This window comes from Pseudonaja textilis, chromosome 4, assembly GCF_049901715.1.
Source record: "Pseudonaja textilis isolate UNSWEBS1 chromosome 4, rPseTex1.2, whole genome shotgun sequence".
In the NCBI taxonomy this organism is placed as follows: Eukaryota; Metazoa; Chordata; class Lepidosauria; order Squamata; family Elapidae; genus Pseudonaja; species Pseudonaja textilis.
In genome coordinates, this window is record NC_141993.1 from 34823596 (window position 1) to 34850376 (window position 26781).

Consider the following 26781-nt stretch of genomic DNA (forward strand, 5'->3'; position numbering starts at 1 on the left):
TTGCTCCCCAAGGAAGCCAGTTGAAAGGACATGAACATCACTTCTGTCTTGCGAAAGGTAACAGTACGTTTAACATAGATACAAAGGGCTCTCCACACATCCAACATATGCCACTTGTGTTCCAACTCATGTTGAGGCTTAGGGCAGAAATCTGGTAAGATTATTTCTTGTGTCCTATGGAACCAAGAATTAATGTTGGGAACAAAGGTAGACTCTAAACATAATACTACTTTGTTCTCCTGAAAGATGCACAAATCTTGTCTCACTGAGAGAGCAGCCAACTGTGACACCCTTCTGGTAGACGTGATAGCCACCAAGGCGGCCACCTTGAGTGTTAAAAAAACGGAGGTCCACTGATCTTAAAGGCTCAAATGGGGGTTCCATCAGGGCCTGGAGTACCTTTGGGAGATCCCAAGTGGGATATCTATGAACTACCGGGGGATGCAGATTGGAGGCTCCCCACAAAAATCTGCAAACAGATGGGTGGTGGGATAGAGAGGTATAATTATCCCACATCATCACTGAGGACAAAGCCGCCACCTGCTGGCGAAGAGTGTTTGGTGAGAGCCCTTTATCTAGACCTTCCTGTAGGAACATCCGCACATCTGAGATCAAAGCAGATGTAGGGTCCCAGGCCACCTTAGAACACCAACTGCAAAAAGCTCTCCAGGTGGCATCATAGATGCGATTGGTTGATGGCTTACATGATGCCTGGATGGTTTGGATCACTCTATCCAGTAAATTAGTCTCTTTCAGAGATTTCTACTCAAGCGCCATACAGCCAACTGGAACACTGAGGTTCTGGGTGGAGTAAGGCCTCTTGGTTGGGGGAAATCCTGTTGGCTGCGACCGACAAGTTTACCAGGTCAGCGAACCAAGGCCATCTGGGCCAATGAAGCGCAAGAAGTACCAGCTCCACCTTCCCCTCCAACATCTTCCAAAGTACCAGAATGATAGGAAGAGGGAGAAAGGCACAGAGGAAACCTGGAGGCCATCTGCTCTGAAGTGCATTGGTCCCCTCCGCTCCCTGGGTAGGAAACCTGGTGAAGAATCTGTCTATCTGCGCATTCTGGGGAGTGGTGAATAGTAGACCTTCTGAGGATCCGAATCTGTTGGACAGTTCCTGGAACATGGATGGATGAAGGCTGCACTCTGAGTGGTAGAACTTGGTCCAACTCAGCCAGTGAAATGTGGTCTGCCCTGAGGGACAGAAGGTATCTCTCCGCCCACCACCCCAGACGTTCGGCTTCCCGCATCAAGGATTTGGACTGGGTCCTCCCTTGTGTGTTGACATGGGCCTTGGCAGCCACATTGTCTGTCATAATCAACATGTGGGACCCTGTCACCTTGTCCTGGAAGTGTCTCAAAGCCAGGAAGATGGCCTTGAGTTTTAGCCAATTGATGGGGTGGGACCTGTCTGGCTGGGACCAACGACCGTGAGCTATCTCGCTTTGTAGATGAGCCCCCCTCACCGTAAAGACTGGCATCTGTTGTGATCATGATCCTGTCCAGCTGCTTGAAAAAATGGCCTTTCCTGACAGCCTGGGACTGCCACCACTGGAAAGAACGTACGACCTGTGGAGGAACTCGGACCCTGGTGGAAGAGTGGCTGGTTCCCGCCCGTAGAAATGGCAGCAGGAACCATTGCAGGGTTCGGGCATGGAAATGGGCCCACAGTACGATGCCTATACAGGAAATCATTTTTCCTAGTAGCTGGGACAGCAGAGACAGAGAAACTGTGTGCTGCTGTCGAATCCAGTGTATCAAGTCATTCAGACTCTCTCAGTGATCCAGGGAAAGAAAAAGCTCATAGAGTTCATGTCGATGATTGCCCCAAGATGAAGGAGATGGGTTGTTGGACGCAGATGACTTTTTTTGAAATTTATGGAAAAACTAGTTCTGTAGGAGCCGCATCATGGTCTGAAGGTAGTGATTGGCAGAGTGGGTTGAAGATAACTGGATCAGGATATCGTCTAGGTAACATTGGACACTCACAGGTAGTGCTCGAAGGGATGCTGCCAATGCTGCCAAGACCTTGGTAAAGACCCTGAGGGCCGATGAGAGGCCAAACGGAAGGTCCCAGTACTGGTAGTGCCTGTTGTTGTAACAGAAGCGCAGGAACTGACGATGGGGGGGGGGCAGATCGGGATATGGAGGTATGCCTCCGTGAGATCTATGGATCAGAGGTCTCCCTCCCGAACCCTCCACAGGATAGAGTGGATGGACTGCATCTTGAAGCGCCTGTAGGGAATGAACTTGTTCAAAGACTTGAGGTTGAGAATTGCTCTCCACCACCACCCACCTCCGAAGCCTTTGGGATCACAAAGAGCCGGGAGTATAACCCTAGCCCCCGTTGATCTACCGGAACCACCTGTATGGCTCTTATGTCCACCAGAAACTGAATGGCCGATTCCATGAGGACCTGTCTGGACCTGTCTCAAGATATTCGACAGCAAACAAAAAACCTTGGGGGAGAGGAGAGGAACTCGAGTTGGAAACCCGACCTCACAGTCCTGAGAACTCAGGCATCTGATGTTGACTCCTCCTATCTTGAGGTGAAGAAGGCCAGACGACCTCCAATGGGAGGGGAAGGAAGGTAGTCACTTGGAGCATCAAAACAAACGGCTTCCTCCTCCTCGAAAGGGCCATTTACCAGAAAACTGCTGTTGCCTGCCTGTTCGTTCAGGTTGCTGCACCTGGCGAGGAGGGAACACCCTCCAGCCCCAAGAGAAACAAGCATTGGACTCAGAGCAAAAGGAGGAGGATTGGAAGTATGGAGCCTGAAAAAATTCTGACCTCTTCCCTGCCAATGAAAGGATCTTTCTTTTGTCCCTGGTCTCTACCAGGTAAGGTTCCAGGGCTTCCCCAAACACACTCTCACCTGAGCATGGGGTGGAAGCTAGCTTTCATTTGTGATGGGAGTCTGTCTGCCAATTGCGCAGCCACAGGAGACGTCTCGCCGCCACCGAGAACGCCATCGTCCTTGAGGCAAATTTTGCTGAGCTTAATGTGGCGTCAGCTGTAAATTCTGCTGCAGCGATGATCTTATTCAAGTCTTGGTGAGAACTCGAATCACTGGTTGGCAAACGATCCTGCAGCTGATGCAACCAGCACAGCGACGACCTTGTAAACAAGGAAGCTGCGGTAGAAGCCCGGACCACGCAAGCTACAGCCTGATTTGAGGGTGTGTTCAGACCTCTTGTCCTCAGCTTTGAGCACATCTTCCGGCTCTGTTGGAGTGCCAGATGTAGAATAGGAGGCAACCACCAAGGCATCTACTGGAGGCACTAGGATGGCATTGGCCAAGGAAGGACCCATATTATAAAAACACCTGTCCTGAGATGAGGGGCATGGCCCCAAACCTGGTCTGCACCAGATCTAGAAATAATAGAGGAGATAGAAATACCTCAGCTTGGACAATTGGTTTTGAAAATAAGGAATCATTCTGGGCAGAAGATTCCACCTGAGGTTCTAGTGCCACCTCCTCAGGTCCTAATTGAGCAGTGACTAAGGCCTTGTGCAGGAGGAGTTTGAACAAGGATGGCCTGAAAATAGTAGCAGAGGTGGGATGCTCAGGCCTCAATCCTTCCTCCTCTGACAGATTAGAATCCCTAATCTCGCATTCCTCTTCCTCTGACATGGAGGAGTAACTATGTTCTGAAGGATTAATAGAGCCCCTGTCCTCATATTCTCCCCATTCAGAACAAGTGGAAGGAAAACTATATTCATGGGGCCTAGAAAGCCCCCTCTGGACAGGAGGGACCACCTGAGAGAAGGCTGGGAATAAACCTTGGCCCCCTACAAATGGGCAAAGGAGTTGTTGAAAACCCTCAGAAATCCCCTGCCTAATGGCCACCGAAATCATGTCCTTAATATCCTCAGGCCTGCTGCCAATGAAAGGACCCACTGAAAGGACCCATGCCAGCAGCAGTAGGCGTAAAGGCGGCCACCACCCTAGACTTATGGACACCTTAGGTCAAATAACCCTGAGGATTGGAAGCTCCTGGAACCCAGGCTGCCTGCCTAAAATTAGGCCCAGACCTGCTCAAATCCTGAGGGAAAAAGCCCTCATCTGTTCTCTCTGGGGACTACATCTACAGATGACTAATAGAACTTGTTTCTGCCTCTCTAGCCCTGGAAAAAGTCTCAGGGCCAGCCTGCAAATCTCCTGATTGAAGTGAGCCCTCTCATATGTTCCAGGTTCTTGGCAAATTGCTTCTCCAATGCAGTATGCCTTCTATTTTTGGCCCTGAGTTCAGTTTTTGAGGCCTTCTTAGGTGCCAAGGCTTTGGCCCTAATCTTGGCTGCAGCCTGCCTTTTTGCAGAAAGGCCTCAGTGCCTTCTCCTCAAGTGGCCTCATGGAAACCTCGGAGCAATGGGCTTTCTCAAGGCAGGGTGATCAGATTGGGTCAGATCGCTCTCAGTGCTGCAAAGGGCTTGACACAAGAGGCGCTGCCAGCTTTCCCTGTAACATGTCGCCCTAATGCGAGGGCCAGGTGACCTGGTTTCCCGCTGTGAGACCTTAACCAGCCACGCAACTCTGAGGTCTGTACAAAATGGCCGACTGCCACGAGCTCTGGGCCTGGTTTAAAATGGCTGCCCACCATGTGCTCTGGGCCTTGGATCAAAATGGCCGACTGCCTAATGAAACCTCTCTGCAGGCCCAGCAAAGGCCTGATCATAGATCAGGCTGAGCGCTGGGGAAAACTGTGTGGGAGGATCAGCCAAATGCTTCCAGCAAGTACTCACAAGTCAAAACAGGCTGGAGCCCCAATGCCGAAGCCTCGACACTGAAAGAGAGCGGATCCCCGCTCTTCCTGATGGCACAGCTCCACCGGATCCCCGGAACTGTACTGATGTTATTTTTTGTCAGCTTTCTATTTCAATTTGAGATAGTTGCTGCTAAGTAGCAAAAACTCCAGAGATACTTGCTCTTGATGCTCAAGGAACTGAGTCAAAAAGCTGGGGGGCCAACAGCAGGGCCTGGCTTTTATACTTTGGCAGACTCAGGTCGATGACGTCAGAGAGAGGAGACTTACCCATTCCTGGACTCTCTTGCAGCATGGAGGAAAATGGGGCAAAACTTGCTGAACAAATTTCTCTCTTAGAAACCTAAATTTTGGGCTCAATTGTGGTTGCAAGTCAAGGACCACCTGTACACCGATGATACCCAACTATGTATCTCTGCCACTGGTGAATTAAGTGCTACATAGCTTTTAACGTCTTATCCTGGTGTTTGGAGGTTGTGAATGTCTGGATAGGGAACAACAGGCTTCAATTGAACCTTGGCAAGATTTGAGTGCCTCTGGGTTCTGGGACCGATCAGTTTCACAATTATGCTGATACACAAAACTTGGGGGTGGGGAGAGGTCCTGGACTCACAACTCCTGCCCAAAGAGCAGTTAGCAGTGGTGGCTAGGAGGGCCTTTGCATAGCTTCATGTTGGGTGCCAGTTGTACTCAAATTCCTAAATCAGAGCCTCCATTCACAATCATGCCCTAATCACTCCCGATTGGATTACTATAACGAGATCAACATGGGGCTGTCAGATGAGTGGCCATGTAAATTTGATAAAACAACTTTATCAAACACACAAACGCACACAATAGGACTTGCTACAACATCCTGAACCATCAACATTTTTTGCAATCTCTTTTACTGATGTGAATGTGTATTACAACATGCATGTAAGTATTATATCTTACAGCATGCATGTAAGATAAGTTATTTTGAAAAAGAATAATCCCTATGTAGAGTGTGTGTGTGTGTGTGTGTGTGTGTGTGTGTGTATGGCATTCAGCTTTGTTTGGGTATTTTCCCACGTCATTATAGTTGTGCTTTTAAAGTTGCAGCAACGTTTCGGCAGAATCTCATCTGCCATCATCAGGCTTCTGTATAGTGTTCATCTGGAGCACAACTACAATGACGTGGGAAAATACCCAAACAAAGCTGAATGCCATACATGTAAGTACCCGCGAAAACTTAAGAAAACATATATATACATATACATATACATATATGAGAGACATTAAATAATTCACAACTGGGTGCCTTACAATCCATTTAATATTATTTTTGTCTCTCTTTTTGGTGTATGTAGCTTCCAGATCAGTATGAACTCACTAGGGTGTCTCATACACATATATGTTGGTGGGGGGAAAGCCTCCAGAGTATTTAGTGGAAATTGGCAACAATGGCTGACAAGAAAGATGGAAAGTATACTGATTTTTTTCTAATATTTAGTCTGACTTTCATATCCTCTTTTCTTTGCGAGATATTTTCAGGAAAGCATAACTATAACATTGTCCAAAGCAAAGTCTATGAAAATATTTATTTATGCAGGCTTTTCTAAAGATTACATAGATGATTATAAGTGCTCAAAGTTAGCACAGTTCCCAAATTCATCTATAATTAGATTTGCAGGTATATTAAGAAGAAATTCCCATTCAGTTCAGTGAGATAGTGTATATATAGCTTAAAGAAGATGTAATTATTCAAAGTGGCATAATTAAGCCCAATTTCTTTACATAATTTCAATTTTATGTAAAATGTAAAAAATTCCATTGATGATTTTGATTGGATAGTGCTCATAACATCTGAAGCACTCACACATACTAACACCAAATTTAAGTACCTATAACAATACTCAAGGAAATAGTTTTCAGTCAGGTAATCTAAAATATGCATTACAAAATAGAAATCTACAGAACTTGTTAAGAAAAATGCAAATACATTTCTCAGCCAGGTTCTGTTTTCCATGTTCTGCTTTTACTTACGGTGAGATTCTTACCTGACTAGCAAGAGAAAGTATAAATGCCCAGTCTTCCTGCCATTGTTCTTCGCGCAGTGAGAAATGTAAACCAAAGCTTTGAGAATACCATGATTCCCATTCTTTCCATCGGGTATAGAACCTATAAAAAACAGTTTATTTCATCTTTTCCAATCACAGAGGCTCTCTCCAGAATTTGGCCTACTTAATCGATGATTTGACAGAAAGATGAAGAGAGTAAAAAGAGAGAGAAAGAGAGAGAGAGAGAGAATGGTACCTTGGTACTCATCATTAATTATTTCCGGGAGGTGCGATGAGTACCAAAAACGATAAGTACCAAATAATTTTTTCCCATAAGGAATAATGTAGTGACTCACAAAGAAGCCAATACCAACAAATCCTATTTTGTGCATTGAGTTCAAAATAAACGATGAGTATTGGGACAAAATGTTCACATCAAAATGTATTAAATACCAAATTTGATTACTTTCAAAGCAATTGAATATCAAGGTACCACTGTGTGTATGTATGCATGCATGCATGCATGCATGTATGTATGTATGTATAAGAGAGACAGAGAGATAGTCATCTATCAGCACTTATTAAAGCAGTCATATCCATTTTCATCATTTCCTATCTGAATCTGAATTATCAACTGATCATTTTTCAATGTTTTTGCAACAATCATTTCCATAATAGATTAATAGATGACTTTCCAAAAATAATTGTTGTATGTATGTGATCTAATGTCTAAAATGGTTACGCTTTTTAATTTTTTTCCTTTTTTTCTTCTTCCATCAAAGATTGCTTACTACCAGTACTTTATTGTGCATGCTCATAAAACAGCTATATATTTTAGCAGTAACATTTTAACATGAATAGTGAGATGAATGGATGGATGGATGGATGAGAGAAAGAGAGAGCACAGATAATTGATTAGTCGTAGCACCGTATCAAAATATAAAGCAAAAATAAAATACAATAAAATGAAATACAGCAATAAAATACATATGTGGAAAATATGAATCAACAATCATATAAATATATAAGCTTTACAGCTTATTGCAATACGTTAACTATAACTATTGTGCCTTAACTATAAATTTAGCAGTTCTGTCACCATGATTACAACTCAGGAGGAAATAGGATAGTTGGCAATTCTGACCCCAGTGGACTGGTTTTTCAAGTAGAAATGTTAAGTATCTAAGAAGGACATATAACTGATACTCAAACAAAACATGAGCAATGTCTTCAATCACTGAGGTACTACATATACTGGTTATAATACTGATCCTGACTCTACACCTATACTTCTCAATGAACCGGGACAATTTTTCAAACTATGATGCCTTCTGGACTACTCCTAGAGTTAGCCAATACTAAAGTTCTCTAAGTTAAATCCACACTTCTGGAGATAAGATCAAAGGTAAAGAAGGCTGTGCTAGTACAAACTTCCCCAATCACAGCAAAATCACAGATGTGATAAGATGTTTAAATAACTACTTCAAATAAATCCTATTGGACATCAGTTGACTAATTAAATGTCACTTTATATACTACATAGACACAAGTTACTATTTGTATAAATTGCAAGGTTTTCTGATACAAAAGTTTCAATATTTTACCACAGAATAAGCTTGCAAAAGAATGTTGTTATTGCTGTAAAGCAGGGGTCCCCAACCACCGGGCCGCGGACCGGTACCGGTCCGTGGATCATTTGGTACCGGGCCGCAAAGAAAATAAAAATAAAATAAAAATGGCGGCTTTCTTCGCCTTCGGTGAATGCTGCTGGGATCAGGGATCAAAGACACAAATGAAAGAAGAGGAGGGAGGAAGCAACCAAAGCCTGTCCTGCTCTCCGGCTCAGCGGCTTCAGTTTCCTCCCGCCTCGTTCCTCTCTCAGTCGCTCTCTCGCTCCTCCACCAGCCCAGGAAGAAATTGCTTCAAAGAAGCCGGCAGGGTGGCTTTTCCTGTCGGCGCAGCTCCTCCGAGCGCCCGTTCACCCCCACCCGCCGCCCGTGGTTCAATCCAGTGCTCCGTTCTGCCTGCCTGCCTGCCTGTCTTCGTTTCTGGTTGTTTCGGAGCAGCTTCGGCTGAGTAAAAGAGGCGAATAGTTATTATTCTCAGCCAAAGCTACTCCGAAACAACCAGAAATGAAGGCAGGCAGAACGGAGCACTGGATTGAACCACGGGCGGCGGGGTGGGGGTGAACGGGCGCTTTGGAGGAGCTGCGCTGACAGGAAAAGCCACCGTGCCAGCTTCTTTGAAGCAGTTTCTTCCTGGGCTGGTGGAGGAGCGAGAGAGCAACTGAGAGAGGAACTAGGCAGACACCTGAAGGATAAGGCTGAGGGAGGCAGGGCTGAGAAACGGGACTTGTCCTGAGCCTCCCTGAACTTGGTGGTTTGCTGGCAGATGTTTTATTACCCAACTAGGTAACAACATCAGGTGTTATCTAGTCAGGTAATGAAACGCCTGCAAGGAAACCACCAAACTCGGACTTCTCCCCTTCCCCCTCCTTGAAAAAGTGTCTCTCCCTCCCCCCCGCTGGTCCTTGAAAAGTGTTTCTGCATGAAACTGGTCCCTGGTACAAAAAGGTTGGGGACCACTGCTGTAAAGGACTAGCAAATGTATCCCTTCCAAATCTAAAGGCTCCGGACTTTTGTTTAAAGAAAGTTAATAATTGAAGTCATTCGACTGTACAGCAAAACCATTTCTGCTTACCAATGAGAACAATCATGTAAACTGTCATGAAGAGCTTTACGTAGCACCGAATCCTTATCATAAATGCCCCAGGTAGCTTGTAGAACTGAATCAAGCAGGCAATCTCCTGCAGTCCGATTCCAAAGTGCATAAAGTCTACTGTCCAAACGTGTACCCAGTTCCAGTGACCAGTTTATAATGGGAGATTCTTCTTCTAGTTCTACAAAATAGAAACAATACCCAATCGGCCATCTTAAATCCAATGAGTAAGACACAAAACCATTTAGCACTTTTATTACTTTTAGATAAAGCAGATAAATCGCTTGGCTTTTAAGTAAAACTCTCTTAGCTTCAAGACGGTAGTGGGAAGCTTAGCATTTCCAGATTGACAAAACTGAAGTCCAGCAAGAAAAACTTTCTTGCCTGTTTCTTCTTTGCTGTTGTGATAGTAGCAAGCCTGAGTCCCAGGTGTGTTCAGGAGAAAAGGAAGAGTTGAGTGTTTCGAGATCTCTGATTCTGCCCTGTGATGCAGCCCCTTTCCTCATTTCCCCCGTATTATATGGTTTTAAGGATATTTGATGAAAACATTATTCTAAATAAATAAATAAACTCCAATAAAATTTTAACCTACCTTAAAATTCTTCTATTCTAAGGTTCCTTCAAAGAGCAGAAATTGTGGGGGGAAATCAATTGCCAATAAAATGAATGATTCTCACTTGCTCATTATTTTTCACTATTGTTTGTATTATTGCATCTGCTCTGCTTTCCTTTCCTTGAAATTTGCCAACCCACCTATTGATTCCAATATCCAGGGAATGAAAACAGTAAAAACCAAAATTGAAAAGCTGTCTTACTTATTTGGCTGAACAGTTTTGTTGGAAAGAATGGCCTTCAGAATTTTAAAAGAGGACAATTACAATTTTACTTATAACTATTCTAGATATCTATAGTTAACTAACTGATCAGTTAGTTCTCTCTTAGATAACAAGACAAAAACATACATATCTTTTACATTAAACATCTACATCATTAAAATATTTTTTTTATTAATTACCAAAGTACAATCATGATATACAGTTTGACAACTGTTAAGGTCTGAGCCAATTCCAGCACTGTATAAAAACTATATATTATACAACATATTTACCTTTTTGAACATCCCTATCAAGTACTTCATCGAAAAGCTTCTCTTGAACTGTTGGCGGCAAATCTTCAATATCTGTAGAGAAAGATATTTGATTATTACACATCTAACCATAACAATTCACTTAAATGTACAACTTTCGATACTCTAAAAACTGCTTCACACATATGATGAACACTTTTCAGAACAAGCTCTTTGGAACATCCCCATTTCTTCATGTGATTTTTCTTTCATCTCTGAACTCATTAAGTGATACCTGAGGTATCAATGCAATAGTTCCCAAATGTATATAAAATTTTATTGTGAACCAACACTTAAGTAATACAAGTAATGAACTCAATAATGACTAAAATGTAAAGCAAAGTTGCAGAGCACAAGGCTTTAAGAGTGTAAGCACCTAAGACCTTCTGAAATTGTTTCCAATAATGTATTTTAACATGACTTAAAGAAAAATATAAAATATATGGGTAATGTACATATTTAATTTAAATTAAATCTAGATTTTCTGCTGGCCCTATGTAAATTTTAAAATGCAAATTTTAAAAGACTGTACATTATTGCTAAAAAGAGGTAGTGTCTTGATTATTCCTTTTGGAATGCCAGTACCAAAACCTAAAAAATTATTTCTCTATAGACTTAAAATATTTCTTGCTAAATCCACTCAGGCTATATATTTACTGAACAACATAGTTACAACTAAATTTGACAATGCAATATTCTTGTATAAATCTATGTACAAATGTTATTTGTTAAAGGTGAAAAATACAAGTCCTTAAACGTAAGCTGCAATCATATTAGTTATGCATTATAGAATAATCCCAAACTTTCCCATTGTCCTATCTGAATTCATGTTATGCATTGAATAGTAAATATATTTTTCCATTTCAATTATGTGAGATAGACAAGCCCTATGTACAGCAGGAGTTTGATCAGAGTAAAACTAATTAAAAGTATTTGTTAGTTCATATGACTCCCATGAAATAGTAACATATTTCTGCAGCAAACAAAATAACACAATCCTGTTAATCAGAGCTTCTAGACAAAATGAGTTTCGGAAAGTAGGCTTGAAAATTCTATTAAGACACTCAATAGAAAAGGCTTATTAATTCAAGTAACATTATTCTTGCTCCCTTTCCTAGCCAACCCGACTTAGCAAAAGAGATGCACCAAAAATAATTATTTTCACTTAGTAGTGTAGCCAAATTGTTTTGCATTACATACTCCAATGAATCAGAACAAATTAAGTATAATTGTAGAATTGGAGACAAAAAGGATTCAGCTTTCAAAGCCTCTTCCAAAAACTCTTTTGCAACAAAAATATATGGTAACTCAAACATAATGAGTTTATATTGATGAAATTACTTTTTAAAAATAATCTGAAAGCCCAAAAATGAAATACCGGGGGATTAAGTTTGTGAGAGTGGGCTTGCCATGAAGTACCTGAAGAAAAGTTCCAAATGAAAATAGTTCTTGTCGTCTCAATCTACATGGAATAACAGACAAGAACATTGGAACTCCAATGAAGAGAAGGATTAAGAAACAACTAATAGACGAGGGGGCATGAGAAAGGGGGCATGTTTCTAAATAACTAATTATACAGATATATTTTATATGTTATACCTTGAGTTATCAGTGCATGATATGTACTTTTGTGTGTCAATGGGATACACACACAAAAAAGAGAATGTTAGCTTGCAAAATAATAATTAGATTAGAAAGCATGACATGCTGTGGATTTATTTGTTGTATTTAAATTATCTTTATGATCATCCACCTCACTATGGTTACTTTGGGTAGTTACACAAGCACTAAAGCAATAATTCCAGCCAACGACCATTATGAAGCCAAGGTAAAACAATACATTTCAATTGTGAAAAGCTAAATCAGCAACAAAGCTCATCTAACTTCCCGGCCCGAATGCCTGGGGAAACAGCCAGTTCTTCAGAGTCTTATGAGAGACTAACATGGTCAGGACCATTCAAAAGTCTAGAGGTTGCTGTTCCACAGAACAGGAAGTGCCACAGAAAAGGTATGACTCTCGAGTCCAAAAAGATGACATTGTTTAATAGAAAGGACCCACAGCATACCCTCTCTGCTAGATCTAGTGAGCCAGTTTGAAACAATAGGAGAGGCAAACATATAGATAGCTGGGGATGGTTAGGACGGTGACGTTGGGCTCTGGTTGAATTTGCAGAAAACTGATCAAATAAGTCCACATTGACTTGATGATGCTACATGGAATATAGGTAAAGCTCTGGCTGGGAACTTTTTTCCCTCAGTTTTGTCAATACCTAGCTCAAGAAATCTGGGAAAAACTAAGAATAATGGGGAGGCTTTTCCTCCATAGATGTAAAACTAACCCGTTAACCTTTTTCTGATAGGTCCACCTTCAGTGACTGGAATTATGTCCCTATCATAAGTAAGGAATGTTGCAAGTGACATGATTTTATGTACAACTGATAGCCTAGTCTATTCTTTTTTTCTTATTAAATATTGTTGTGTGAATCCTAGGTTGACAAAGCTATGATGGGTACCTTTATAGGTATAGGACCATTTATTACTGTGAAGGACTTGGGGGAAAAAGAAAGTCAACTCAGTGTGTTGTCTAATGTAGAAAATAATGCAGCTTCTGGGAGGTTATATGAAAAAACAAATCCAATCTCAATTTAATCAGCAGGAAGCACAGGGAAATGCGTAGAAACATTTGAATCTGTTTCTATATTAAGATATTTTCTCTATTAACTAGTGATGTTCAATTGTCTTATCGGGCTCTTAATCTTCTTGCAGTAAAGCTTACCATGTCTTGATTTTTAAGAAATCAACTGCAACTAAATCCCTAAATCAGAGAACCTGACAGCTGATAGACATGGGCTATGGAAGATAGTGGCTTGAAACACAAATGGAGGAAATGGTAAGAGTTGTTACTTAATGAATAAAATAGTACAAAAGAGAAACAGATAGGTTTTGTTTGTGGAACTAAAGGAAAGGAGTAAGATGTAATATATCTCACTCAGAATGATCTAATCTTGCAGATTTGATGAACATATGCAGGGAAATGAAGGTATCTTTTATGCATGGATGAAAAAGCTAAAAAGTGTCTGCGAAAATATGATCTGAAAAGTATGGTCATTACATACAAGCAATGAAAGTTTGATTTGACAGAATGGTGATAGCTGAATTAAAGTGAATGTAATAATAGAATCAGGAAATCAGTTATTTTTTTAAAAACCACTCTGAATGAGGTCCCAGGAAAAAACTATTCTGTTAGGTCCTCTTAATGGATCAGTGGAACAAAGCAGGAATATAGGAAAAAAATGTCTAGGTCATTTAGACACTGAAAAATAAATGAGACTAATTTAGAAAGAGGTTTGTTTGTTTTGAATATGTAGTTTAATCGTAAGCCTATTGATGCGTACTCATAATAAAAATACTTCTTAAAAAATGATTGATTAATTTAAAATGAAAGGCTGACAGAAGTAGTTAAGGATACAAGGTGGAAGGAGAAGGAGATTGTACATAAGAAAACCAGGGGACCCTCATTTAACAAACTTCCATTCATGTTTCAGTTACAACCATGTTTCAGTTATAATTCTGGCCATCGCACCACTTCAGAAGTCATACAAGGTGATTTGCTTCTTTCCCTACCAACTTCCCACAAGCAAAGTCAATGGGAAAGCCAGCAGGAGGTCAGAAATTACGATCAGAATCCCTGCAGATCTTGCTTAAAAATGGTAATTGTACATTGCCAAAAATGCTGTCACTAACCAGTATGATTCCATGACATTGTGCTTTATGACTGCATTGCTTAGTGATGTAAATTCTGGTCTCATTTACTATGGTTAAGTAAGAACCACCTGTATTAATTTTCCAACAAAATAAATGGAATTCAATGTATGGAAAGAAGATCCATGAGAGAGTAAAAACAAATGACAATATAACAAAAATACGTACAGTTAAATAAATTAGAATTTTAAAAAAGGGAGCTTAGTAAGCATGAAGAGAAAAAGTTTGTGAATGAGAGGGGTACAGTATACAAAAGAATGATTGCTGAGTGTGGATGAGAGATGTATTATACAATGTGAATAGACAGAAAATGGTACAGGTAGTCCTCAAAATATGACAATTGAGCCCAAAATTTTGTTGCTAACACTTTTAAAGTGAGTTTTGTTTTATTTTATGACTTTTCTTGCCACTGTTGTTAAGTGAATCATTGCAGTTGTCAAGTTAATAACAGTTAAGTGAAACTAGCTTCCCCATTGACTTTGTCAAAAGGTCACAAAAGATGATTATATGACCCCAAGACACTGCAACCATCATAAATATGTCAGTTGCCAAGCGTCTGTATTTTGATCACATGACCCTGGGGATGCCGCAACGGTTGTCAGTGTGAAAAACAATCATAAGTCCCTTTTTGAAGTGCTGTTGTAACTTTGAACAGTCACTAAATGAACTGTTATAAATTGGGGACTATCAGTAGTTGAAAGAATACAATCAAAGAGAATACCCAAATAGTTAAAATTTAAAAAGTAATAAGTCACACAGATTTGATTCAATCATCCAGCCCTGAAAAGGCAAAAAAAAAAAGAAAGCCCTTCAAAGACTGGATAATATTGAATATCATCCTGAAGCTATCACCATATCTAGGAACAGAAAAGTCCTGATAGAAAAAGGAGCCTAGCAATTTGCAGGCTATTTATACATTTTAACCTTCCCAAGGTTATGGAAGATGTTTTTTAAAGTTAGGCACAAGGTACTACAATCTGTTCTATTATAGGGAGGATTTACCCAATCCCCATTAATGGAAGAAACCTGCCCACCTGTCCAAAATATGTTTCCTACATTTTTCACGTGCTACTCTTTGGTGACATCTTCCAGAAAAGATAGTAATACAACAGATAACAGATAATCAGAGTTGGAAGGGACCGTGTAGGTCATCTAGTCCAACCCCCCAACCAAGCGGGAGACCCTACACCATTTCTGACAAATGGCAGTCCAATCTCTTCTTGAAAATCTCAAGCGATGGTGCTCCCACAACTTCCGAGGGCAAGCTGTTCCATTGGTTGATTGTTCTCACTGTCAGAAAGTTTCTCCTTATTTCCAGGTTAAATCTCTCCTTGTTCAGTTTCCATCTATTATTCCTTGTCTGGCCTACAGGAGCTTTAGAAAATAGCTTGACCCCTTCCTCCCTGTGGCAGCCCCTCAAATATTGGAAGACCACTATCATGTCTCCCCTGGTCCTTCTCTTTACTAGACTAGCCAAGCCCAGTTCCTGCAACCATTCATTGTATGTTTTAGCCTCCATTCCCCTAATCATCCTGGTTGCTCTTCTCTGTACTTTTTCTAGAGTCTCAACATCTTTTTTATAATATGGTAAACAAAACTGGATGCAGTACTTTAGGTGTGATCTTACTAAGGCTTTATAGAGTGGTATTAGTACTTCCCTTGATCTTGATTGTATCCCTCTGTTAATACAATTGCATTAGCTTTTTTGGCTGCTGCTGCACACTGCTGGCTCATATTTAGCTGGTTGTCCACTAGGATTCCAAGATCACTCTCACAGGAATACTACTGAGCCTGGTTTCACCTAGTTTATATGGGTACTTTTGGTTTTTCTTGCCTAAGTGTAGGACTTTACTTTTCTCTACACTGATTTTTATTTTGTTAGATACGGCCCAGTGCTCTAGTCTGTCAAGATCCATCTGGATCTTGAGCCTATCTTCTTGGGTGTTAGCTATTCCTGCCAGCTTAGTATAATCTGCAAATTTGGTAAGTTCCCCTTCTATTCCCTCATCTAAGTCGTTAATGAAGATATTGAAGATATTGAAGAGTACTGGGCCTAAGACGGAACCTTAATTTTACCTAGACAAATCCATCCTCATCTGTATATATGTATATGTATATGTATATGTATATGTATATGTATATGTACATGTATATGTATATGTACATGTACATGTAAATGTGTGTGTTTTCTTAAATTTTCGCAGGTACTTACATGTATGGTATTCAGCTTTGTTCGGGATTTTCCCACGTCATTATAGTTGTGCTTTTAAAGTTGTAGCAACGTTTCGGCAGAATCTCATCTGCCATCATCAGGCTTCTGTATTCTTCCTCACAGATGAACACAAAACAGAAGCCTGATGATGGCAGATGAGATTCTGCCGAAATGTTGCTACAACTTTAAAAGCACAACTATAATGACGTGGGAAAATACCTGAACAAAGCTGAATACCATAAATATGTATATATGTATATGTGTGTGTGTGTATGTATATGTATGTATATACATATACATATACATACATGCATACACACACACACACACACACACATATATATAAATATATAAATATATATAAATATATTTAAAAAACACTCATTTTGTTCTTTTAGACTCCCAATGTAGTAATGTCAACACAATAGCCACATTTTGTGTGGCTATAGTGAAAATGCAACAACAAATGGTGCAAACATGATAAATCTCTCTTGGGACTTAGACTACTAATTCTACTTTATTAATTTTAGATTTTGGATTAATTTTCTTTGTTTTATTTTTTTAAAATAAATTTTATTGATTTTACAATTAAAACAGACCAATAACAGATACATAAATGTAAGAGAGAAAAAGAAAAGAAGAAAAGAAGAAGAAAATAGAAAAAGATAGAAAATAATTAAAAACATTTTCATCTTCAACAGTTTGTGAGACCTCCTTTTTATCCTTATTTTATGCCATATACACACTTAATCCTTACATATATCTGTATATCACTACTACAATTCTATCCTATCCTCTTTTGCCTTTTAGTGTGCAATCTATCTTTGGTCTATCCATTTGTACCAGCAGTTCCAGCTGTTGTAGTATATTGAAATGTCTTTATTTTTAATGCCAAGGTTAATTTGTCCATTTCTGCACAACTTGAAATTTTTTGAATAATCATTTCCTCTGATGGAACATGAGGCTGTTTCCAACATTGTGCAAAAGCCAATCTGGCCGCTGTCAAAATATGTATTATTACATATTTCACTTTTTTTGGTATTTGTTTATCAAAGATCCCTAACAGAAAGGACTCTTTTCTTTGTTTTAAAATAGCTATAATAAAATTATCTTTGTAGCAGTTTCTGCTCCAAGCTTACAACTTAAAACACCACAATAGTTGTAATAATAAAAGGGAAAATAAATAAACAAACATGAAAAGGTAGTGACAAAAGAGGAGAATACACATATGTTACATGTGCTTACAGTTACAATTATTAATCGCTGGGCAGAATAAAATCTTAGTTCCTTTCAGGATGTTATTTGCATATCCAAACTACATCTACTTTATTATATAAACCATATAATACACAAATAGTTCCCTGTTCCATTATCCAATCAATTTCAGTTCCAACTGAAATTTATTTGAAAGAAAATCTATCCCTGCACTTATTACACAGTCGCAAAAATCCTTTCTCAAACAGCAGTAGTCCTTACAACAGGTAGTTCTTACAATCACAATTGGGGCCAGAGTTTCCATCATGAGTCATTGTGGTCAGACTCTGTTACAATAATTGTTACAGCAGTCATTAAGTGAATCACTGCAATTAAGCAAATCACATGGTCATTAACCAAATCATTTTTTCACAATGGATATTTGGTTGCAAATCATGGTCACAATTATGGGCCGTTGCACATGGTTGTAAATGCAAGCCAGTTGACAAATGTCTAAATTGCAATCAGATGACCACAGTGTGATATAATAATCATAAGTGCAATTCAGATCAAAGGTCACTTGTTCTAAAGCCATTGTAAGTTTGAACAGTTGTTAAATGAACAGTTATAAGTCAAAGACTATCTGTATTCATCAGCCAATAACAAAGCACAGATATTTCAGGTATTTTCTCAACAAGTATCAGAATCTGAAACCAAATTGCAACACTTGCATAAAATATTTACTAATGATTCTAATCAAATATTAAAATATCACCAAACAAATCTAAAAATTAATCTAAGCTTAATTCTATTATGAATGGTATTAATTAACTTTATTTGGTATCTCCACATGAAAAAAATGCTTCATGAAAGTTCTACAATACCCACAAAAAAGAATTAGAAGTTGATACTTTTATACACTCTTTAAATCAGTTAAAGTATAGATTAATAGCATCTCGTAATTACCAGCAGGTAACGTAAATGTAACAAGGTCAGTTAGGAAATAGCAAGCAAAATCTCCCTTCCGCTGATGAAGAGATGCAGCAATTTCACGCCGGATTTGTTCAGTGAGCTCTGGGCACACCATAGCAGGAATGCACTTAGCTGCGTGCTGGGACACCTGTAAGATGACATTTAATTACTTTCTTTGCTTTAAAAGATAAACATATTACAGCTTCAAAAATATATATCACAATATTTCTATTTCTACAGACACTTTTCAGACAACTCAGAAACGAGAAAATCAACAAGAGTCATTATTTGAACTGCTGAGGTAGGAACAATTAAGAGCCAATCCCACCTACTTCCCACCCCCACCCCACACATTCTGTTCCCTCCCTCCCCATCTTTTAATGATAATTTTATTTCAGTTATGATTTCCATTCTTATTCCTTTAGAAATAGTTATCTTTTACAATTTTAAGGTTTTAATGCTGTAAGTCTCCCAGAATTGTTTCAATGTAAAGGGAGGGAATTTGCACTTCCCTAGAGTACGTGAGAGTTCCCATTAACTCCATGTGGAAGAAAATTAGTCATGAAGGATCAGCACTTTTCTGATTCAGAAAATTAACTATATTACAAATTAAAGGAAAAATTGTGCCAAAGATCTTACCTGAATGATCAGATTTGGACAAATAAAAGTGTGTTGTTAATCTAATGTTTTAAGTAGCTCACTCTGAAGTTTTAACTATTACTGGCACCCAGATTCATTTATTCTGATGAGTGAACTAATGAGTAGTCATGAAAACTCACCTCTGTAAGCAGAACTGCTAACATATCTTGTCTCTGAAAACGTATTGCAAGATGAACTAGCGTGTATCCCACATCAAAAGCAGAAGGCCGATTTAACAAGCGTACTTCATCTGCAGTAAGTTGCCGTGCAATATCTCCTCCTGATGATTTATAAGCTTCAATAGCAGCTAGATCACCTTCTACAACCCCTGGAGATATGGAAATTGTATCAGAATTTTTATTTTTAAAATTTCTAATTAAATTTTTTTACTTCCGATTCTTGGAATCCTGTTTAGGGAAATAAATGTAGTTGCGATTAAATAAGAGCTTCTCTGATAACAACATAACATACACGCTTTGCTGAAATTAGATCTTTTCCCCTACATTGTCTCTGAAAGTGTAGGTCATTCAATACCTCTCTGGTAAACAGAATGCAAACTACCTCTTTGAAATTTGTGTATGTCTTTCAATTTCATCCAGACATGAGTAAATCAGCGTATACATAGTACATGACCACTGTGAACTTAAACATTATATATTAAAATGTTTTTAATAACAAATCTGCCTGTACAAACAATATATTAACTAAGAAAGCCTTTGAAATGGACTTTAGAAGCACTCTGCTGAATTATCTCACCCTCATCATACTTATTTAAATGAGTTAATATGAAATCCTGTAACAACTTGCCTAGGGAGATTTCACCACAGCCTGCATATAGCTTGAATATGGCTAGGTTGAGCATGATGCCATATAATTTACTGAATTCTTGTCAACCATAGCATAGCATGCAACCTGTTGAGAGGGTTTTTTTTAATGCCATTCGTATTCCAAAATAAAACACACATTGCCCTCCATTTCATCCTCTCAACATTTTGATGGACTTATATTAGAATGAAAACATCTGACGGGTCCAAGATTACATACTGAATTTAATGATTAAATGGCGATGGAACTTCAAAGTCCTAATCTTGTCAGAAACAACCAGATCACAATAAGAAAATTGCCACTTTCTCTGCAAAAATAAAAAAAAAAGATTTAGCAAGAGACACAACAGCTAAATATCAGGGATTTGGATTGCAGAGCATGAGGTCAGACTTAAAAGCTGAAATGTTCCCTTCTAACTCAATGATTCCAAGATACAGATCATATATTTTAGTACTACATATAGACTGAAAGTATAAAAATATGCCATTTCCAAAATAGGAGTTTTGAAAAACTAAGGAAAAAATGCTATTTAAGCAATAACTTATGAATGGAAGATACTTTTTGAGAAGTGCTAAGTAACATACCAGTCATGAATAAGACAATAAATGAGTGGATGTTACTACAGATTCATTTTAATATAATTCCCAAGATTCCAAGAGTATAGTAAATTGCTTAAAGAAAAAAATAGATTTAATCTTTATTTAGATTTTTTTAAATCTTATTATCTTTTATATACAGTAGAATGAGCAAATATATATAATAGAACATTGAAGAAGCTGACTAAATTCTTTTTTTTTTTTTTTTTTGCAAATGAACAACCATGCATTTACCTTAGAGAGTACTGTAGAGAGTTTCAGAGTTGGATTTGCAGATTTTGAATTAACTAATCTTTATTTAAGTATCTTTCCCCATAAGTTCTCAACAAAAAGCTACAGATACTACATTCAGCAATAAGAACCTAAACAAAATATAATTAAAGACTCTTAGTTAATAGCTTCACAATATGGCAAGAAGAGAAAGAACAATCATAAGAACAGAGCACCCAGACAGAAGGCTTACATATATCTTAACTTATTCAGACAGCAGCAAAAATACTTCAGTTAGGTCACTAAAAGAGTACGGAAATAAAACTCAAGTAAAAAATTGTTCCAGTAGCTGTTTTGCATCGGGTTAGTAGTAATATTTCTAAAAAGTTGTGGAAAAGCACATATGTTATCCATATCAAGGGCATGTATACATTTCAGGCTGCTTAAAGGCTCTCTTTTAATTGCTTAAAACAATTAAAATTGTGTTTTAAAATTGTTTATTTGATAGAGTATGAACCCAACTGAAGATGACTTCTTTATTTGGTAGTGGTGTGTAACAAAGTTCTTCGCCAATGGATTATCAATGTAGCCCAAGTTATTTATTTATAGACATCCACAGTGAAAATTTTGGTGGCAAATGCCCCAATTATTTTCACTATCCTGTAGTTGGCTGAGTCCATATACTTAAAGAAAACCTATTCAGTTCCTTCTAATTCAGTTTCCCAAGCTCAAGAGAAGGTCAAATTCTAGCACCAGATGATGTTCTGCTTACTATAATAATTTTTACCCAACTGATGTCCGGATATGAGCAATTCCACTTGCAAAGAAACTTGCAAACTCATCCAACAGGTTAGATGACATTTGGCTCCATTTATCGTTCCCTAAAAAGGTTCAAGTCACTCGGAACAAGACTACCAAATGGAAATCCACAGGTTCAATAAAAGTAGAGAAAAACTTTGTTCCTTGTTACCATATAGGCTTGATCACAAGCCCATACCAATATTCAGCTATTTCAATTTGCACTTGTGTATAATTGCTAGATTGCAGAAAAACGAAACAAATTTCAATGTAACATTTCACTGTAAAACAGATATATAAAGTTGTATAGAGATATACAATCCGTTTTTTAAAAAGCATTTCTGTTTGGTAGAGATGTCAAAAAAAGAAAAGTGATCTTCTAAAGAACAGCAATTTAACATCTTCATTTAGACTGGAATGCTAACTCAAATACCCATACAATTCACTCTTGAATGACAACTCACTATACATCTGAAACTAAAAAACATGACGAACTGGACAACTAAAATACATGTAGTAATTGCTAAAAAAAAGAAGATTTGCTTCAAGAAACATCTGACTCTAAAACTATCCAAATAAAACTTTCCTTATAACCAATTATGGATTATATTCATAATAAAATGATGCTGGAGTAAACAGAGAAGAATGGGTGAAAAAACTGGTACAAAAATGCTGGACAAGGCGCAAACAAGAATACAGAAATTTATACTTACACTAATGAAATGAAGCAAATTAAGTAAGGCACACTTTTCTTCTCCGATTTTTTACATTTATATACCTACTTCCTTGAATACTAAGGCACTCTCAGAAACTGTAGAAAACCAGTTGCTAAAGGGTGTTAAAATCTATTTAACAAATAATTCAAATATCACTTTCAAAATAATCCAATGCAAACCTAAATTACATGTTACTCACAGTTACTAGAGTCAAACCTAAACTGAAAAAGATACCTGAAATATGGAAAAATAACAAAGAAATGCTGTTAATCCTTCTTTCCTTCTAATCTTTACCCTTTCCAGCAAAGATTCCTAGCAATTTATCTCCCCCTGCTGTTTTAGATTGGATCACTGGATTACTTATTATATAATATTTCAGGCAATAGGAAACTTCTTGCACAGCATGATAGAGCTTGCATAATCCATGGCCAATTGAACTGAATAAATTTCATTAGATAGATTTAACAGTTCAAAACCTTTATAAGTCTCTCCTATTTCAGCAATTTGTCTCTACCACTAACTAGAATAATATTTTTATTAAGCCCATGGAAATCATACTATATGTCTGATTGGCTTATTTCATAAATTCTGTCCAATACTAAAAGATGTAAAGAAGCAAGCATACCGAAGAGCTGCATATACTGTACATATAGCTGTGTATACTGCAAATACACACACAAAACTAGAAACAGTAAAATTAAAACTGGAAGCAGGGAACAAATAAATTTACTCTCTTACCTTGTTTCCCTGAAAACAAGACCCAACCAGAAAAAAAGCCCTAGAATGATTTTTTCCAGGATGCTCATATTATAAGTCCTACCCCAACAATAAGCCCCAGTTAAGATAATCAGCAACACATTTTTGTACCGATATTTTCCCCCAAGCCCTAATGCATCTTTTGGAGCAAAAAATAATATAAGACCCGGTCTTATTTTCGGGGAAACACATATCTACCTCCAATGCTTACTCAGATCATATAATTATTTCTTAGATGAAAGTAAGTTTCTTAACTTCATACTGCATTTCCATCCTAGAGAGGCAACTCATAGGTTTGGTGGTTTGGTTAAATAACAGATTATCTAGAATAGAATGGAATTTTACAAAGAAGAATGAAGAATACAGATTTGTGTGTATGTACACATAAAGGAGAACTACTTAGCCAAGCAAAGTACTGAACTGTGCATCACAACTTTGCCTCTAAGGATTTTGAGACAATGTCAGTTTTCTAGATCCATTTGAATCTATTTTCAGGTTGGTTATAGAACAAAATCTGCTTTGGTCATGTTGCTGAACAATCTACACCAAAATATGAACATAAATATTATGCTCTCTGGGTGATTCATGAGTATCTAATTATAATTAGCCATATTGTGTTGGGATGGGGTTTAGAGGAAATCATTTATGGAGGTTCCAATCTTTTCTAGAGGTAGGTTCAAAACGGAAATGCTCAGAGAGATTATTGTCACTGGATTATAATTTCTTTTAGAGTTTTGGTTGCTTCCACCTGGCATCTGGGTTTTACTGATTTCATTACTATAGTAATAATTAACTCCATCATGCCTTTCCAACAAAATACAAAGAAACTGTTCAAAGATCATGTTTCACGTTGGAAATTACACCGTCAACAAACTACAGGCTGTTTCTAAATCTTTTAAGGGCGTGAACATAATTGACATTAGTAGTCCAACTAAACTAATTACTGTAGAATCTACTTCAGAGATGCTCAATATTTGGGTCCAGTGGGCACATCTGAAGAAATGGTTGTTATGGTGGATATGGCCCATCACAAAACATTTATGAGCTCAAAAGCAAAAAGTGCTTTACTGCAGCAACCATTTTCTTTTGCAGAGTATGAAAATATAGGCTATGACTTGAGGCTAATATTTTGCAAGTTAAAACAATCTAAAAATAAAATCAGATAGATTAACAGATCTTTTCAAGCACCAAGAAATATGTTGTAAGCACCATTATTCTAAATTACATACTTATTTTCTATTTAAATAATTGTAGCCTACTGTTCAACCTTCATAAATTTCAGGTGACCAAAATATTGCAACTGAAGTACTGACTGGCAACATTTTTAGGTAGCATATAAATTTGCTACAGTAAGATGTTCTGAAAAGCACCGAATACCTGGCTGTTCTATCTGGATTTTAAACTTTTCATCTGACAATTATCAAATGCATATTTAGGGAGATGAAGAAGGAATAATGATATAATAATGTCTCCAGGTCCGGAGAGTCTTACTACTTCAAAGATGAGGCTAGGGCTCTCTCTCCCTCAAGAAATGATGCTAAACATTTTATTAATGCAAGCTTTTTGTGTTTAAGCAGATTCATTGGCTGAGTTTTATTTTTACTGATAGTTTTTAAGTGTATTTTAATTGCTTTTTGTCTATTTTAATTGTAATTCCAATTTAATTTTACGTGTTGTATTTCATTGACATTAGCCACTTTAAGACTGTTTGAAGAAGAGAAATATAAAATAAATAATTAAATTGCTGATGTCAGTTCAATTATTTTAACTTCTGGTTTGCAAACTTCGTATTATTCTACAGCATATACAACACATCACAAATGAAATGACTGCCTGTTTTCACACCTCATCTCCCAATCTTCAACAAAATATAACTCAGCTTACAATAATTTAACCTTTGGTGATTCTTGGTGTGTACATTTCTGCCATTTATTAAATATAGCTTTAGGTGGGGATCCTTCCATCTTTGTCACCAGATATTATGAATGCCCAGAAGATATAGAAGTTCAGAAAGAAGTAAAAATAGCAAACCCAGTTATACTGGAATTCCTAAAATCGAGGCTCACCTGATGTCTGTGACAGCCCTTCACTTCACTGCCATAAATAACTCTTTCCTGATACTAAAAGAGTGCTTTTATTTGATCATTCTTTTAATTTTATAGAAAAGGGAACAAGGCTGACTCAACAAATTGCTGCCCTGGTTCTTATAGTAATTATAATTAGTAAATTATATGTCTAGATTTTGTATTAATATGACTGGATTAATATGACTTGACTGGACGCTTCCCAAAAGTGTCTGGACCTGATTATCCAACTATGGACCAGTACAGAATATTATATTGTCAAGCCAAAAGATACTATAACTTTCTAAAAGGTGGCCCTTGTGTTGCTTTCATAAATCTAAAAGTGCTCTTTTACTATACACCACAAAAAATTCTGAAGAAATTAGCCACAATATTGATTTTTGTTTTCTTAAACTGGAAAAAAATAATTATAATCAGATACTAATATACAAAGGAAATATTTTCCTATTATACAACTTATCCCGTTGTTGTATAATCTATATATTAATTATATGGTGAAATACAAAAATTCTGTTTGATGAACCAGAATTTCTCTCTCTTGCCCACTGCCTTATATTCTTCTCTATGTCAAGTGGATGCCTTGACATCCGTGTAGGTGCCTCAAAGCATCTTACTACTGAATTAGGGAACAGACCTGAGATCAATTTCTCTTTAATATTTTCCAGAAAGGATTTCAAGTCCCCAATTAGTCAAAGGGTTAACAAGTAGATCTATTGAGTTGTCATAACCTTTAAGTGTATAGGCAACCACTTTCAATCATCTACTCACAGGATCAATCAAGGAAAGGACCATTTTATAAAAGCCAAAATAGCATCTTTTGCAATTATAAAATATACTTTTCACACAGTCACAGCTCTGTACCAGCAACTGTCAAATTATTTAAGGCTAAAGTGCTGGGCTCAATGTTACAGGGGGCTTGGTTATGAAGTTTTTAGATTAGACTTTATCCAATCTGCATTTTAAAGATAATACCATGGGTTCTTTATTCCATCCTTAACTCCCTTATCTGACTGGGAATTAGGCTGCATATCCCTAGGAGCCTATTGAAGCTCTGTCACTTCAGTTATGAGTTGAAACTAATTTGGGGGGAAAGTCTGAGTTTACTCTGGTTTATTGCAGATTTTCTTTTCTAGCATTAGCTGGTCTTACCCAATAAAGACATACATTACCCTTCAGTAGACGGATCTGGAATCTATATCTCCCAAAAGATAGAATCAGAGTTTCCCATTTCTACAACTCAGTAACACAGAGACACACAGAGACACACACACTCCGTTCCCAGATACTTGTCAACATTTCAGGTAGAAGAATCCTCACCTTGAACCAAATCAGTGAATTATCTATACGGGTAAACAATATCTGTCTGGCCTATAAAAATTGTAC

General features: G+C 37.9%; 1 protein-coding gene across 3 annotated transcripts in view; it reads right to left on the bottom strand.

Annotated features, from left to right (window-relative positions):
• The window catches only part of ZRANB1 (zinc finger RANBP2-type containing 1), a 55302-nt gene that overhangs the window by 11891 nt on the left and 16630 nt on the right, over positions 1–26781 (bottom strand). For all 3 annotated transcript variants that reach the window (XM_026704946.2, XM_026704943.2, XM_026704945.2), the window contains 5 exons: positions 19554–19741; positions 18769–18922; positions 10617–10688; positions 9491–9689; positions 6791–6911 (listed from right to left, as the gene is read on the bottom strand). In XM_026704946.2, the coding sequence (XP_026560731.1) occupies positions 6791–6911; positions 9491–9689; positions 10617–10688; positions 18769–18922; positions 19554–19741 (734 nt within the window). The remainder of the gene's footprint in view (positions 1–6790; positions 6912–9490; positions 9690–10616; positions 10689–18768; positions 18923–19553; positions 19742–26781) is intronic.